The 18311-nt window shown below is 33.1% G+C and overlaps 1 protein-coding gene across 1 annotated transcript; it reads right to left on the reverse strand.

The window, feature by feature from the left end:
• Positions 1 to 15235: 15235 nt before the first annotated feature.
• LOC128180226 (uncharacterized) lies at positions 15236 to 17085 on the reverse strand. The gene is given in 4 exon segments (XM_052848155.1): positions 15236 to 15488; positions 16158 to 16394; positions 16602 to 16679; positions 16833 to 17085. Coding segments are annotated over 4 exon segments (813 nt in total). The 3' UTR covers positions 15236 to 15243.
• Positions 17086 to 18311: the final 1226 nt, after the last annotated feature.

Below are 18311 nucleotides of genomic sequence, written 5' to 3' on the forward strand. Positions count from 1 at the left end.
GTTGCTTTTGCAACAAGAGTCTAGTTAAGGTCTTCCGTTGGAAACGGAAGACCTTATTGTTTTTGCTTTGTTTCTTTTCCTCTATTATTATTATTATTTTTTTTTCTCCCACGTTTTCTCGAAAACGCTTCAGTCGATTTTGATTAAACTTTCAGATCTTCTTTATGACAACATTTGTAAGAAAAGTTCGTGGGATTTTTTTGGTCGTCACTTCCGGTCCCGAGATATTAAAGATTTTATGTTTTTGCTTGTTCACGAGTTTTCTCCAAAAGTATTTAAGATAGAACTTTCAAATTTTCAGAGATCGTAGAGAGTGAACGGCCGCAGTGTACTACGCATATCCGAACGTCCGCCGTCACTTCCGGTCGTCAGCGGAAGGAAATGAAAAACCTTAATTTTCAATTTTTTGAACTTGAATTTTTTTTATGTTACTATTCGATAGAGACACTCTAAAAACCTCTGAATATGAAATCTGTTTTAAAATCGATCCATGCATTCTCGAGATTTTGGGTTCCAAAGTTCTGAAGCGAGAGTCCGCGTAGCTCAGTCGTTAGAGTGGTGGACTTGTGTCCAGGCGACCCGGGTTCAGTCCCCGAGTGCCGATTATTTGTTCTTGCTTAACTGTGTTTTGTTTAACGATTTTATCTTTATAATGATGGATTTGAATGTTTTCCGTTTTCTTTTTGTCATAAATAAAAATAATAGCGGCTTTTTTTCAGTACAAATAGTTAGCTCTTTTCTGTCAACTGCTCGCTAAATTCGGACGATTGTCGCATTGCCGGCATCAAAGACATGCCGCCGAAGCACCCCTGCAGTTCGACCGCATTAGAGTTCACTGGATCGCTTTGCCGGCATCAAAGAAATGCCGCCATTTCAATGATTGTATACACACAACATTTAGCAATGCACCAACGTTTTTAGTATTTCACATGGCTAAAAAAGAAAGGTTGTTTTGTATTTATTCAAACATTTAGATATGTACATGTATGCATGTATACATGCGTTTATTGACAAATGTTGCGTTTATATTGAATTCCTGAACACTAAAATCTCTCTCTCTCTCTCTCTCTCTCTCTCTCTCTCTCTCTCTCTCTCTCTCTCTCTCTCTCTCTCTCTCTCTCTCTCAAAGATCTACTACAGGTAACATGGAGTAATGAGGCTAGAGGCTAATGTACATTTGACGTCAAAAAAGTAAATACGTATTTTTTTCTAGTTACGGGATATTGTCTACGGATGTTATTTTTTGAAATTCACTGTTCAATGATTTCATAACAAATCTATTGACTGTCTGGGATTAAAAAAAAACGATTTTTATTATCAACTGAATGCTTAACATTGGTCATTTAGACATAACACTTGGGTATCGTTTGGATTCGGGAAAATGGGGAATAAATAATCATACTATATTTCTAATGATGTAGGTTATTTTATTTGCTGACTTACCAGAATTTTTTATTATGCAGTTATTGCGGCAAAGAAAAACTTGAGACAAAAAGAAATATAATAGATAAAACAATTATAAATTTCTTTATCAAATCAGAGACGTAAATGTTATTTATGTCTCTGATCAAATCGATTTCTGATTAATCTCTCTCTCTCTCTCTCTCTCTCTCTCTCTCTCTCTCTCTCTCTCTCTCTCTCTCTCTCTCTCTCTCTCTCTCTCTCTCTCTCTCTCTCTCTCTCTCTCTCTCATCATACATATGTAGTGTTAAGCATGTAAATGTTATGGCATTTTATATATCTTATTTCTGAAAACTTTAAAAGTAAAAAGTAAATCCATAAATTGCGTTTGATTTTAAAAGATTATTGCAAATGTTTCTCGACTTGTTGCAATACTGCTGTTGTCATAGGCAAAATCCCATCGTGAGCTCTGGACCGGTAAATGTCCGAGTAAAAATAAACTGGCGACTTCGAGAGAATAATGCGTATATCTCCGCTATTGTAAGACCCATCAACTTAAAATTCGGCAGGAGTGTATCTCAGACATTACTTTTATGAAAAATACATGCACGTTGCGAGTGTTTTAAAGATTAATTGATTTTTTAGGATTTTGAAGCGAGCTGGTAGTTTTCTATCAGGGTCAGAGTTCGACCTCTTTCTTTATTTATGGTTTCATTGAAATTAATGTTGAAATGGGCTTGGCCCCTGTGCAGCCACGTAATATTTCTGTTGCATGTATATTTCTTTTTTTCCGTTTAGTCTGAATCTACGATAACGTGTGAACCACTTATGAATGTTAGAACTGTGGAAATTACTGCATCAAATTTTTACCGAATAAATTTACGTGTTACTGATTTCGTTATTTCTACATTTATAAAGATTCTATCAATCCTGCTGAAATAAAACAGTCAAACATAATAGTAAACGACACGAACAAAAATTCTCAACACTGAAATACATGGGTAAACTGCATCAGTCATTGTTTTAGGACTTCCCCTAATAGTTGTTACACGAATCCGAGATCCACACCTCAAAATTCTATTTTCGATTTATTTACGACGAAAATCAAGCTCGGGTCTTTTCACCCCCCTCCAGACAAAAACACGCGTCAATATTTCAAATAACATCGCACTGTTACCAAACCTAAATAGTCAGACATCTTACACTTTGTTTTTCATCTCATACAAAAACTCAGCTCTTCTCCCGGGCGGAAACGCCCCAAATTCAAAGACAAATTCGGGAATTATTTCGCGTCAGCCATGTTTTGAGACACCTGCAAAGGCTGTGTGTTCTAATCTCGCCGGAGCCAAGATTTGTTCTTTCTCTCTATTTCTTTCTCTGCTTTTTATTTAATTTTCTAACTAAAATAATCAACATAAAAGGGTTGTTGGACTGTAGTACAAGTTGAAAAACACTTTTCAATTAAGATTTAGACAAAAAGTCTTTTATTATTAGGGTCTTCCGTCTTCAGCGGAAGACCTTTCTATTCTTATTGTTATTAGGGTCTTCCGTTTACAAAGGAAGGCCCTCTTTTTTTTCTTCGGTTTCTTTTTATTACAGGTTATTAGACCTGTTATTAAGTCAAAAGACCTCTTATTTGATATGAAATAAAATGGGACTGGTCCTTAAAATTAAGGATCCTACAGGTGTATAATCCTTCATCCATCGCTCTTTTAGATCACATCTGCATTTCCTGATATGTTTCGTTGATGAAGATAAATAAAAGGCAAGGTCATTTCCTGTTCTAAAAATCGGACGGATTTCGCAACGAGATTTCGCAACGAGATCGTGTCTAGTTATTATTATTTTTTTCCCAGTTTTTGTCCACAAGATTTCTCAGAGATGACTGGATAGATTTATGTGAAAATTTCTGGAATGGAAGAAAATGACAATATCTCGAGGCATTTTTTTCATTTTGTCAAAAATCGTTTCCGGTCGTCCGTTTCCTGTCCCGCGTTGAAAAAGCTTGTACCAACGAGATCTCAGAAACGGTAAAGACTTGAGCAACAAACTTTGTGGGATGATTGACCTATAGTTGTAAATGTGTTTAAACATTTTTGTTTTGTTCGGCTTAACTTCCGGTCGTCACCGGAAGCTCTTGAATTTTTATGTTTTTACGTATTTAATTTATTATCCGTAAAATAAAGATATAAGTATAGATCCTTACATATGTCATCTATGCGATGTTAAATCAACAAAAAAATTCTTCTTCCGGTGAGACATCTCAATCATCTCAGGTAGCTTTTTTAAAACATATTTTGTACCCGCGAGATCTCAGAAACTATAAGTGATCAAGACACGAAACTTTCATGGATGATAGACATTTGATTGAAGATGTGTTTAACGGGTTTCATTTTGTCTTCCGTCACTTCCGGTCCACACCGGAAGAGGTCAAACAAATCGAGCTGTTTATCAGTTTAACTATTTTCCTTTCATATTTTAGTTACATAAATGAAGAATAATGTACAAAAGGCAAGTATACAAGAAATATTTAATACAAGTTTCCTGTACCGCGACAAAAAGCTTGTCACATCGAGATGTCAGAAAAGATAAAGACTTGAACATCCAAACTTTGAGGGATGATAAACCTATAGTTGTAGATGTGTTTAAACATTTTCGTTTTGTTCGTCGTAACTTCCGGTCGTCACCGGAAGCACTTCAATTTTTTTTTATTTTTACTTATTTAATTTATTTTCCGTAAAATAAAGATATAAGTATAGATCCTTACATATGTCATCTATGCGATGTTAAATCAACAAAAAAATTCTTCTTCCGGTGAGACATCTCAATCATCTCAGGTAGCTTTTTTAAAACATATTTTGTACCCGCGAGATCTCAGAAACTATAAGTGATCAAGACACGAAACTTTCATGGATGATAGACATTTGATTGAAGATGTGTTTAACCGGTTTCATTTTGTCTTCCATCACTTCCGGTCCACACCGGAAGAGTTCAAACAAATCGAGCTGTTTATCAGTTTAACTGTTTTCCTTTGATATTTTTAGTTAGATAAATGAAAAATAATATACAAAAGGCAACTATACACGATAATTTTTATAAAATGTACATTGAACACTTCCGTTTGCCTGTTTCCTGTCCAGAGACCAAAAATCTTATTTCGACGAGATCTCAAAAACGGTGACGACTTGAACAACCAAACTTTGTGGGATGATAGACCTATGTATCTACATGTGTTAACGCTATTTTGTTTTATCCGGCGTTACTTCCGGTCGTCACAGGAAGTACACCCAATTTTGATATTTTTAAAAATATTTTGGTTATTTAGCATTAAAGTAACATTTTAGCTATAGAAATACAAAAAGTCAACTACACATGGTCAAAAAAGTTCTACTTCCGGTGAGACATCTCATATATCTCAGATAGCCTTCTTTTTTTAAAACAAAGTATAAGTAAGATCTCAGAAACTGTGATAGATCAAGACACAAAACTTATATATTATATATCCATTTTCTGTTTACAAGATAACTGGTTTTTTGTGCAGATTAATACATGAAGAACGGAAGACCTTTTTGTTGCTATAGCAACAAGAGTCTAGTAAGGGTCTTCCGTTTTCAAGGGAAGACCCTCTTGTTATTCTTCGGTTTCTTTTTATTAGGGTCTTCCGTTTCCAACGGAAGACCCTCTTGTTATTCTATTGTTTCTTTTTATTAGGGTCTTCCGTTTTCAACGGAAGACCCTTTTGTTATTCTTCGGTTTCTTTTTATTATTATTATACTTTTTCTTTTTTTTTCTGACTCCTTCTCGGCTTTATAACTCAAAAAGTTTCCAACCGATTTTTATGAAACTTTCAGAGATAATGTGAAACTATTATCCCTCAAAGATGTTAAAATTTTCTTGAAAACGTCACTTCCGTTTTTACGTTACGTCATTTTTAAAATTTTCAAAAAGTCATTTTGTCCGCGGCGTTTCTCAAAAACGCTTTAAGATAGAGGCTTGAAATTTTTATTGGTTATGATTTTGTCGATTTACCTCTGTAATAAGGCTCGAAATGAAAATCTGTCTCTTCCGGTCCAAACCGGAAGTAAAACAAATTTTTTGAAAAAATGAATTTTCTGATCAAATCAAAAATGAATATGTGTTTTGTAGAGCTTATCAAGTTGAATCTAACACTGAAATCCGTTTTAAAATCGGACGATGCATTACAGAGATATCGGGGTTTAAAACTTGATTTTTCCGGAAATGTTGATTCCGCGTCCTTGGTTTAAAAAATAGCGTGATGTTCAAAGTAAAATTAACTCGTACCAAAAATAATTGCTAAGTCGTACTTGAACACATTCGGATTCTTTTGTTAAGTCGTTCTTGAAATCAGGAAGGTTTTTGTTAAGTCGTACTTAACATCATTCGTATTTTGTTAAGTCGTACAAGGAATAATTCGATTTTTTTTCATCTTTTTATTTTAGTTTCTCTTGTCATTGGTTTAAGAGCTCTGCTTCTTACAGGAACTTCAAGCTTTACTTTCGACATTAAAGGAAGACCCACTCGTTGCTTTGCAACGAGCTTTGCTCTAGTTATTATTAGGGTCTTCCGTTTCCAACGGAAGACCCTCTTGTTATTCTATTGTTTCTTTTTATTATTAGGGTCTTCCGTTTCCAACGGAAGACCCTCTTGTTATTCTATTGTTTCTTTTTATTAGGGTCTTCCGTTTTCAACGGAAGACCCTTTTGTTTTTCTACGGTTTCTTTTTTTTCTTATTCTTATTATTATTATTCTTTTTATTTTTTTTCCAACTCAAATATTTCAAAAACGCTTGCATCGATTGTTTTGAAATTTACAGATTTAATGTGTATCTAAAAGATCTCTATGATGTGAAAAAATTAATTGATGACGTCATCAATTTCGTCAGATATTGACGTTTTTCACGTTTTAAAAAGTGATTTTGTCCGGAGCTTTTCTCATTTTTGATTTAAGATAAAGCTGTGAGATTTACAGAGATGGTAGAACTATCGTTTTACTTATGACATAAGGCTGGAAACTCAATTCGGACACTTCCGGTCGAAACCGGAAGCAAAACCAATTTTTTTGAATTTTCATGTTTTTCAATTTTAAAAATTTTACGTACGTATCTTACAGTAACTTTCATGCTGAGTTCAAAACTGAAATCCGTTTTTGAATCGGACGATGCATTACAGAGATATCGGAGTTTAAAATTGATTTTTCCGGAAATTTTGATTCCGTGTCCTTGGTTTAAAAAATAGCGTGATGTTCAAAGTAAAATTAACTCGTACCAAAAATAATTGCTAAGTCGTACTTCAACATATTCGGATTTTTTTGTTAAGTCGTTCTTGAAATCGGAAAGGTTTTTGTTATGTCGTACTTAAAATCAGTCGTATTTTGTTAAGTCGTACCAGGAATAATTCGATTATTTCATCTTTTTATTTTAGTTAATCTTGTTATTGGTTTAAGAGCTCTGCTTCTTACAGGAACTTCCAGCTTTACTTCCGACATTAACGGAAGACCCACTCGTTGCTTTGCAACGAGCTTTGCTCTAGTTATTATTATTATTCTTTTTCTTTTCTTCTGACTCCTTTTTTGCTTCATAACTCAAAAGGTTTTGAACCGATTTTAATGAAATGTTCAGAGATTTTTGCAAGTTGGCGTCCCTCAAAAATGTAAAAGTTTTAAAGAGAACGTCACATCCGTTTTGACGTGACGTCATTTTTAAAAATTTCAAAAAGTCATTTTGTCCCGGACTTTTCTCAAAAATGCTTTAAGATAGAGGCTTGAAATTTTCAATGGTTATGATTTGGTCGATTTACCTCTGTAATAAGGCTCGAAATGAAAATCTGTCACTTCCGGTCGAAACCGGAAGTGAAACAAATTTTTCGAAAAAATGAATTTTCTGATCAAATCAAAAATGAATATGTTTTTTGTAGAGCTTATTAAGCTGAATCTAACACTGAAAGCCGTTTTAAAATCGGACGATGCATTACAGAGATATCGGGGTTTAAATATTGATTTTTCCGGAAATTTTGATTCCGCGTCCTTGGTTTAAAAAATAGCATAATGTTTATCGTAAAGTTAACTCGTACCAAAAAAAATTGTTAAGTCGTACTTAAACACATTCGGATTTTTTTGTTAAGTCGTTCTTAAAATCAAAAAGGTTTTTGTTAATTCGTACTTAAAATCATTCGGATTTTGTTAAGTCGTACCAGGAATAATTCGATTTTTTTCATCTTTTTCTTTTTATTACTCTTGTTATTGGTTTAAGAGCTCTGCTTCTTACAGGAACTTCCAGCTTTACTTCTGACATTAACGGAAGACCCACTCGTTGCTTTGCAACGAGCTTTGCTCTAGTTATTATTCTTATTCTTTTTCTTTTCTTCTGACTCCTTTTTTGCCTCATAACTCAACAAATTTTTAACCGCTTTTGATGAAATTTTCAGAGATTTTTGCAAGTTGGCGTCCCTCAAAAATGTAAAAGTTTTAAAGAGAACGTCACCTCCGTTTTGACGTGACGTCATTTTTAAAAATTTCAAAAAGTCATTTTGTCCCGGACTTTTCTCAAAAACGCTTTAAGATAGAGGCTTGAAATTTTGAATGGTTATGATTTGATCGATTTACCTCTGTAATAAGGCTGGAAATGAAAATCTATCACTTCCGGTCGAAACTGGAAGTAAAACAATTTTTTTGAAAAAATGAATTTTCTGATTTAATCAAAAACGTATATGTGTTTTGTAGAGCTTATTAAGCTGAATCTAACACTGAAAGCCGTTTTAAAATCGGACAATGCATTACAGAGATATCGGGGTTTAAAAATTGATTTTTCCGGAAATTTTGATTCCGCGTCCTTGGTTTAAAAAATAGCGTAATGTTCAAAGTAATATTAACTCGTTCCAAAAATAATTGTTAAGTCGTACTTGGACACATTCGGATTTTTTTTGTTAAGTCGTTCTTGAAATCAGAAAGGTTTTTGTTAAGTCGTACTTAAAATCATTCGGATTTTGTTAAGTCGTACCAGGAATAATTCGATTTTTTTCATCTTTTTATTTTAGTTACTCTTGTTATTGGTTTAAGAGCTCTGCTTCTTACAGGAACTTCAAGCTTTACTTTCAACAATTACGGAAGACCCACTCGTTGCTTTGCAACGAGCTTTGCTCTAGTTTATTATTATTTTTTTCCCAGTTTTTGTCCACAAGATATCTCAGAGATGGCTGGATAGATTTACTTCAGGTTTTCAGGAGTGATAGAAAATGATCGTATCTCGAGGCGTTTTTTTCATTTTTTCAAAATTGACTTCCTGTCGTCCGTTTCTGGTCTCGCGGCAAAAAGCTTGTCACATCGAGATCTCAGAAATGATAAAGATTTGAACATCCAAACTTTGAGGGATGATAGACCTATAGTTGTAGATGTGTTTAAACACTTTTGTTTTGTTCGTCGTAACTTCCGGTCGTCACCGGAAGCTCTTCAAAAAATTTGATTTTTACGTATTTAATTTATTTTCAATAGAATAAAAATATTAGTATAGATCCTAACATAAGTCATCTATGCAATGCTAAATAAACAAAAAAGTTCTACTTTCGGTGAGATATCTCGATTATCTCAGGAAGCTTTTTTAAAACATATTTTGTACCCGCGAGATCTCAGAAACTATAATTGATCAAGACACGAAACTTTCACTAATCATAGACATTTGATTGAAGATGTGTTTATGCATTTTTATTTTGTCGTTTGTCACTTCCGGTCCACAGCGGAAGAGTTCAAACAAATCAAACCGTTAGACTGTTTTTATTTGATAGTTTTAGCTACTTCGATGAATAATAATTAAAAATAGGAAAGTAAACAAGATATACAAAATTTTAATTTTATTAAGCACTTCCGTCTGTCCGTTTCCTGTCCCGAGACAAAAAACCTTATATCGAAGAGATATCAAAAACAGTAACGACTTCAACAACCAAACTTTGTAGGATTCTAGACCTGTGTATGGACACGTGTTAACACCATTTTATTTTATCCGGCGTAACTTCCGGTCGTCACAGGAAGTACACCCAATTTTGATATTTTCAAAGATATTTTGGTTATTTAGCATTGAAATAACATTTAAGCTATAGAAATACAAAAAGTCATCTACACATGGTAAAAAAAGTACTACTTCCGGTGAGACATCTCAAATACATGTATCTCAGTACCCACAAGATCTCAGAAACTGTGAAAGATCTAGACACAAAACTTATATAGAATATGTTCATTTGGCCTTATGTCACTTCCGGTTCTCACTCGAAGCGTTCAAGCAATAGAAGTTTTGTTTTAACTTTAAATTTTTTAAACTTTTTACTCAACGTGATGAACAGCAACGTACCAAAGGTAAATGTACTAAAATATCTACTTTCAATTTCTTAAATCACTTCCGTTTGTTCGTTTTCGGTTCCGAGACAAAAACCTTTTCTCAAAGAGATATTAAAACTAACAAAAACTTGAATATTCGAACATTAAGGAAAGAAAAAAATAATGTATGAAGTTATGATTACTATGTTCTGTATGATACGGCGTAACTTCCGGTCGTCACAGAAAGTACTCAAAAATTGACATTTTGTCTTTTGTTTTGTTTAACTTAGAAATAATTTCTTAGGAATTCCTTTACAGTATATGTTATATCTATTTTCTGTTAACAAGAGAAATGGATTTGTATGTGCAAATTGATACTTGAGGAACGGAAGACCTTTTTGTTGCTATAGCAACAAGAGTCTAGTTAAGGTCTTCCGTTTCCAACGGAAGACCTTATAGTGATTGTAATGTTTCTTTTTATTAAGGTCTTCCGTTTCCAACGGAAGACCTTATAGTGATTGTAAGGTTTTTAAGGTCTTCCGTTTCCAACGGAAGACCTTATAGTGATTGTAATGTTTCTTATTATTATTATTATTTTTTTTTTTTGTCCGTTTTTTGTCCACAAGATTTCTCAGAGATGGCTGGATAGATTCTCTTAAAATTTTCAGGACTGATAGAAAATGATAATATCTCTAGGCGTTTTTTTCATTTTGTCAAAATTCACTTCCTGTCGTCCGTTTCCTGTCCCGCAACAAAAAGCTATGGACAATGAGATCTCAGAAACGATAAAGACTTGAACCTCCAAACTTTGAGGGATGATAGACCTATAGTTGTAGATGTGTTAAAACTATTTTGTTTTGTTCGTCGTAACTTCCGGTCGTCAGCGGAAGCTCTTCAAAAATTATGCTTTTACGCATTTAATATATTTCTCGGAGAATTGAAGTATAAGTATACATGCTTACATATGTCATCTATCCGATGATTATTAAACATAACAATTCTACTTCCGGTGAGATATCTCAAATATCTCATGAAGCCTTTTTTAAAATAAATGTTTGAACCCCGAGATCTCAGAAACTGTAAGAGATCAAGACACGAAACTTACAGGGATGATAGACATTTGATAGAAGATGTGTTTAACTTGGGGGTTTTTTGTCGACCGTCACTTCCGGTCCACACAGGAAGAGTTCAAACAAATCAAGTTTTTTAAAAGTTTAACACGATTTCTCAGAGATGCATGGATGGATTTTCTTGAAATTTTTAGGACTGAAAAAGAACGATAATATCTCCAGGAGTTTTTTTTTCATTTTTTCAAAATTCACTTCCTGTCGTCCGTTTCCTGTCCCGCGACAAAAAGCTATGGACAATGAGATCTCAGAAACGATAAAGACTTGAACCTCCAAACTTTGAGAGATGATAGACCTATTATTGTAGATGTGTTTAAACTATTTTGTTTTGTTCGTCGTAACTTCCGGTCGTCACCGGAAGCACTTCAAAAATTATGTTTTTACGCATTTTATTTCTTTAACACAAAATTGAAATATAAGTATAAGCGCTTTCATATGTCATCTATCTGATGATTAATAAACAAAAAAAATTACTTCCGGTGAGATATCTCAAATATCTCAGGTACTCTTTTTAAAACAACTATTATTACAGCGATATCTCAGAAACTGTAAGTGATCAAGACACGAAACTTACAGGGATGATAGACATTTGATAGAAGATGTGTTTAGCCGTTTTTATTTTGTCAACCGTCACTTCCGGTCCACACCCGAATAGTTCAAACAATTCAAGTTGGTTAAGAGTTTAACTGTTTTTGTTTGACAATGTAAGACAAATTGATAGCCAATAAAGTCCTGTTGTGTAATGGTTAAGAAATACTAACTTTCATTTTCATCAAACACTTCCGTTTGTCCGTTTCCTGTCCCGAAACAAAAAAACCTGATTCCTAGAGATCTTAAAAACGGTGACGACTTGAATAATCAAACTTTGTGGGATGATAGAAGTATGTATGTACATGTGTTAACACTATAATTTATTGTTCGGCGTAACTTCCGGTCGTCACCGGAAGCACTTCAAAAATTTGGTTTTTTTTCAAATATTATTCATTTTACATAAAAAGAAAATATCAGTATATAATCTTACAAATGTCATCTATATAATGTTAAATTAGCAAATAAATTTTACTTCCGGTGAGAAATCTGAAATATATCTGTGTAACTCATCTTTACAAATTTGATGTCCGCGAGATTTTTGTCACTGTAAGTGATTCAGACACGAAGCTCTCTTGATTAATAGAAATTTGATTGGGGATGTGTTTAATGGGTTTAATTCTGTCAACTTTAAGAACCGGTTCTTACCGGAAGGGTTCAAACAAATCATGTTTTTAACAAGTTTAACTGATTTTATTGGGTGTTTCATCTAGCCTGATAAACATTGATGTACGCTAAGCAAATGTACGAGAAATACCAGTTTTTGTTTTTATTAATCACTTCCGTTTGTCTGTTTCCGGTCCCGAGACAAAAACTATTGTTTCAAAGAGATCTTAGATTTGGCAGAGATGTGAACAACCAAACTCTGAGGAAGGATTAACTTATGATTGTACAAATGGTTAACATTTTTGTTTAGATCGGCGTTGCTTCCGGTCGTCACAGAAAGTACTTAAAAAATTGATTTCTTTTTCATTCTCGTTGTTTTACATGTAAGTAACGTCTGGATATATCATTCACAATAATTATCATATCCACTTCTTTTTCTATGTCAGAGAAGCAATGTCTTACAGTTAAATTGATACATGTATATCAAAACGGAAGACCTTTTTGTTGCTTTTGCAACAAGTGTCTAGTTTATTATTATTATTTTTTTCCCAGTTTTTGTCCACAAGATTTCTCAGAGATGACTGGATAGATTTATGTGAACATTTCTGAAATGAAAGAAAATGACAATATCTCGAGGCGTTTTTTTCATTTTGTCAAAAATCGTTTCCGGTCGTCCGTTTCCTGTCCCGCGTTGAAAAAGCTTGTACCAACGAGATCTCAGAAACGGTAAAGAATTGAACATCCAAACTTTGTGGGATGATAGACCCTATAGTTGTAGATGTGTTTAAACATTTTTGTTTTGTTCGGCGTAACTTCCGGTCGTCACCGGAAGCTCTTGAATGTTTTTGTTTTTACGTATTTAATTAATTTTCCGTAAAATAAAGATATTAGTATAGATCCTTACATATGTCATCTATGCGATGTTAAATCAACAAAAAAATTATACTTCCGGTGAGACATCTCAATTATCTCAGGTAGCTTTTTTAAAACATATTTTGTACCCGCGAGATCTCAGAAACTATAAGTGATCAAGACACGAAACTTTCATGGATGATAGACATTTGATTGAAGATGTGTTTAACGGGTTTCATTTTGTCTTCCGTCACTTCCGGTCCACACCGGAAGAGGTCAAACAAATCGAGCTGTTTATCAGTTTAACTATTTCCCTTTCATATTTTAGTTAGATAAATGAAAAATAATGTACAAAAGGCAAGTATACAAGAAATATTTAATACAATTTACATTGAACACTTCCGTTTGCCCGTTTCCTGTCCAGAGACCAACAATCTTATTTCGACGAGATCTCAAAAACGGGAACGACTTGAACAACCAAACTTTGTGGGATGATAGACCTATGTATCTACATGTGTTAACACTATTTTGTTTAATCCGGCGTAACTTCCGGTCGTCACAGGAAGTACTCTAATTTTGATATTTTTAAAAATATTTTGGTTATTTAGCATTGAAGTAACAGTTTAGCTATAGAAATACAAAAAGTCATCTACACATGGTAAAAAAGTTCTACTTCCGGTGAGACATCTTATATATCTCAGATAGCCTTCTTTTTTAAAAACAAAGTATGAATAAGATCTCAGAAACTGTGATAGATCAAGACACAAAACTTATATATATATTATATCCATTTTCTGTTTACAAGATAACTGGATTTTTTGTGCAGATTAATACATGAGGAACGGAAGACCTTTTTGTTGCTATAGCAACAAGAGTCTAGTTATATATCTTGTTTAAATGACGCGATATTCTTTAGTAGATTGCGATATGCTTAGAATTACAGTAAAACTCATTTAGTACAAACACAGAAATAGCAAAATCTCGGATACGGTGGTAGCAGTTAGATTTTTTGATACGATTGACTGAAGCCAGGTGTTGCGTTTCTTCGGAACTTTGTAACTAGAATTTCTCAGTTGAATTAAAATTAATTACCTTTAATATTTACTTCTTATAAGATCAATCACAAAAATCTAAGTAAAATTACTAGTCAGAAAGTGTACAATTTTCTACAAAGTGGTTTGTTTGTTTGGTTGGTTTTTTTTTGGGGGGGGGGGTTCGATTTCGACCATTATATATTTCGCTACTTTTCATGATTTTTCAGCTCTAAAGATTTCCTCGGCTCGTTTCCTGCAAAGGGTTTACGTTCCGTACCGTATGCATGTTGCACCATCACATGTCAGAAACGTACGGTGTATAGTTTATTATGTTCCATCCACATACAGCTGTACTTTTCTTGTTAATTTACCTCCCACCTCTGTAACTAGACTGTGTAAGGTCAACACAACAATTATAGCGCAAGTTTTGCAATTCACTTCTGGTTCTCATGTACTTAACATTCGGATCCTACTTTTTGCATATTAATTTGAACAAAAGACATCCCTCTAACTAATGATAATCATTAAAAATTATTTAATGAATTTTAGCAACACTCAAAAGCTTTCAAGAACAACAACTTTCAATTTTATAAAAATATTGCCGGATACTTTTTTCGAAACTGTCCGCTGATTTTGTTTTGTGGCCTTGGTAAATTTTTTTTACAAAATTAAAAAAAGTTTGCACTACCATTTAACATAATAGTTTGAAGTATTTATTTTTACATGAATTCTTTACTTTACAATTGAATATTAAATGGTTTGAAGAATGTATTTTCATTTAAAGTATCAATTAAAAAAACAAATTGTATTCTGTTGAAAGAAAACATATAGTGAAACCGCTATAGTAATCATTACAAAGTTATCTGATATCTTTTCTTTTAAGATTTAATTGAAACATATACCAAAAAACACTTCTGTAAACTATAACGAGATTCGAGCTTTGTTTACAAAACAAAGAACTTTAAACTTTGTAGCTTGCTTGTTACTCGATAATTAACATTCACATATTCAACAAAGCATTAAAAATACCCATATTAATCATTTTAAATATTCGAAATAAATATCAACATTTCTAATTTTAAGCTGACATCGTCTTTAATTCCCTTTAAATGGGATGACGAAAATACACTTTTTAATGTTAATGATAATGTAATATACTATCCTTTCTTTAGCCTATTGTTCCATATCTGAAGCAGATAATAAGTATCCAGGAGTTATTTTTATTGTTGACGGATGTAACGTGCTGTTTTTGGCTGAATCAATTGTTAGCTAAAATGCGGAAATGAAAAAAAAAGTAACTACTTTTCTGATATTTATTCCATAGAACAAACAGCACACACGAGTTCTCTTCCTTCCACATAGGGTGGGCATTTCAATGATCCACATCGTGCCTCAACGGAGTAAAACAGGTAGCCATTTTTATTGGCATGGCCTCCATGTAAGGTATCTGGATGCTCGTCAATACAGGTGTACATTGTACTAGCTAGTTGGCCATGATACCCTGCCATTAGATAGCCATTATATTCCAACTTCCACCCTTTGTAACACGATTTCCTTGCTACAAATGCATAAAATACAGGTAAATGAAATAAAATAAGATTTGTAAAACTGTCCCTCTTTGTTTTGCTGTACAAGATATAAGACCAGCCCCTACTGAGTCATCTCAAAGTGACTTTTCAAACATGAATTAACATGCAACTGTTTACTAAACGGTTTCAAGCTTCATTAATAAGTCCTTAAATAGTCAGATATCTTTATCTCAAAAAACAGCTTGCTCGTCTATTTTATGCTAAGCAATTTTTCGGCCAAATTATGAAAAGATTAATTCTATCTCCGTGTAAAATGCAAACAACAAAAACACAAATTTTCAATATACAGTTTGTAATGAATTAGTCTACTGCGCGACACATTTTTGGATATTAGGTACGATATTGATATACAAACACTTCAGCGAATCATAAGCTGAAAGGTCAACGGCAGTGATTTCATCGCTAGATCTTATTAAGCGTATTTAAGAGGGGCGGGTTTAAAAATCGAATATTAATTGGATTGAAATGCACAATATATTTGTTATCTGTGCCATAATGAAAACGAATGTGCGAAAACTGCATGTTCATCTTTTGGGGGAGAAATGCTATATAATTAATCTATGTTGTTTTGATAAAAATAAGACAACTTTATCCAAACACAAGACAATTTGACATTTTTTGCAAACATTTTCACTAACCTGGAAACATTTTGACGACTGATTTATTTCTAAGAAGACAAACAGCACAGGGTACATCATGTTGATAGAATGTGCGTATGTACCCGGGAGAAGCGTGTGTTTCGTATTCCGCACCATAAACACGAGCTCTGCTATCGTCATCCCCATCAGTGTATATCCCCCACTCTGGATCTCTTGGTAAACACAGGAGATCAACTGCTGCTCCCTTGTGGTCATACCAAGAACCGCCAGTGTAACCTTCAGATTTCATCAAAACATTCGCATTACATTTACATATTGTGATTCAACGCCTTATAATACTGACCTTAACATTTTGTTTAATAGAGAAGTGAAAAGTTTTTCGTTTTTAATTTAAAAAAAACAAATACTGTCTCGACTGAATTGCAAAAGGAAATTGTAAGACGATTTGTGTCAGATAGAAGTGATTTCAGGGAAAACAATTACCTGATAGAACTAACTCGGCATTTGAAGGACACGTCTTCTTTCCCCATCTTGTGTACACAACGCTGCTGTTTTTAGTTTCTTAAAATATTGTCAATTATGTAATTTAAAAAATGCACGTAAAATTAAGGTATTTGAATAAAAAAGTTTTTTTTCCTAGATTTATTTAATAAATATAATATCATATATAATAAAATATACAAGGATCATCTCTAAATAGCATAAAAATGTTGCCTTGTATTTTCTGTGCGCCAAACTCTGTTTTTTCTTGAATTGTTTTTATTGATTTTTCAATTTGGTCGGTGAAACTCTTGAATTCCCGCCTCAGCGCCTCTACTTGGTATGCTCCTAGAGCAGACGACAATTGTCCTGTCAGATAACCCTGCAGCATGTCTTTACAACTTCCATTGCTTGTTTCCGCTCGTACGCCGATCACAAAAATCACAAAAATAAGAGCCACAGTCATCTAAAGTACAATTTAATACATTATTAATTTTGTAAACACTCTAATCTAATCTAACTAAATGTTAACCTAGTTTTATTTTTTTTTTAAATTCCGGTTTTGTTAGATATATTTCTGGTATATTCATTTTGTCAGACTTTTGTTATATTCAAAACAACTATGTTAAATAGATATAAACTGCTTTTGATTAACAATTAACACCATAAAGATGAATGTAAACAATACAGTTTATATCGCATATGCACATATTTATTTTAACCAAAACGACTAGAACGCGGGTTAACGGATTAATAAATAGCACTTTCTTACGATAAACTCTTTTTGGTATCTCTGATTTAAAGTCCTGGTTCAAATATCCTCATCAGAGAATAAAAGATAAGAACATCTAATGATAGATTTGTAAACTGTTAAAATAAACTTACTATTATCAATCCATAAAATATCGCTATTCATCTTTTTCAGTAAGTATTTATATATTTTATAACAGAGCAGGTGCATTTGTTTAACCTACGCATTTTCAATATCCTTATCAAATCTAAATTAAATTGAAACGTATACCACACCTAGGTTTAATGTTACACAAATGAATGTCCCGTGCGTGTAATAGAGTTTTCTGTACATCATGTATAAGTTATCACAAACTATAGAAAACCTTATAGTAAATTTATCTTTTTTATCATTTAAATAATATGCTTCTTTACGACAGATATGGAAATATTAAACACAGTCTTCAGAGAGAGAGAGAGAGAGAGAGAGAGAGAGAGAGAGAGAGAGAGATTATACATCCAACGCAGCTAACATGGTGCATATGGGAATTATTAGGTTGTTATAATTATTGTTTTCAGTAATATACTTTTCATTTTGATTAACTAAATATTATTAGATATTACGTAATATCTTAAGTTAGGTGTTAGACTGACAATTTACAAGGTTGATGTTTCCTACATTCACACTTCTTAATCCGCTAATAGTATGTATTCTATAGACATATAGTTCTTCGCTGATCTTTACGTGAAGTTAAACTTCCAAAGAATTTTGAAGTCCTGACAAGGTATTGTCTATGTTTTTTTTATTGTTGAAACAAAAATGCCCACCACATTTAGAAATTAAATATTTGTGTGGAGTCTGTCTATAACTGCAAATGTATCAATTTTTACCCGGCTTTCTAACATTACATTTAAATTGTGATAAATAAATAAACAAATTATATACAAATAAAATCTTGTAAGTTAAACGCATAACTAACGAAT

The sequence above is a fragment of the Crassostrea angulata genome, chromosome 4 (assembly GCF_025612915.1).
Source record: "Crassostrea angulata isolate pt1a10 chromosome 4, ASM2561291v2, whole genome shotgun sequence".
NCBI lineage: Eukaryota > Metazoa > Mollusca > Bivalvia > Ostreida > Ostreidae > Magallana > Magallana angulata.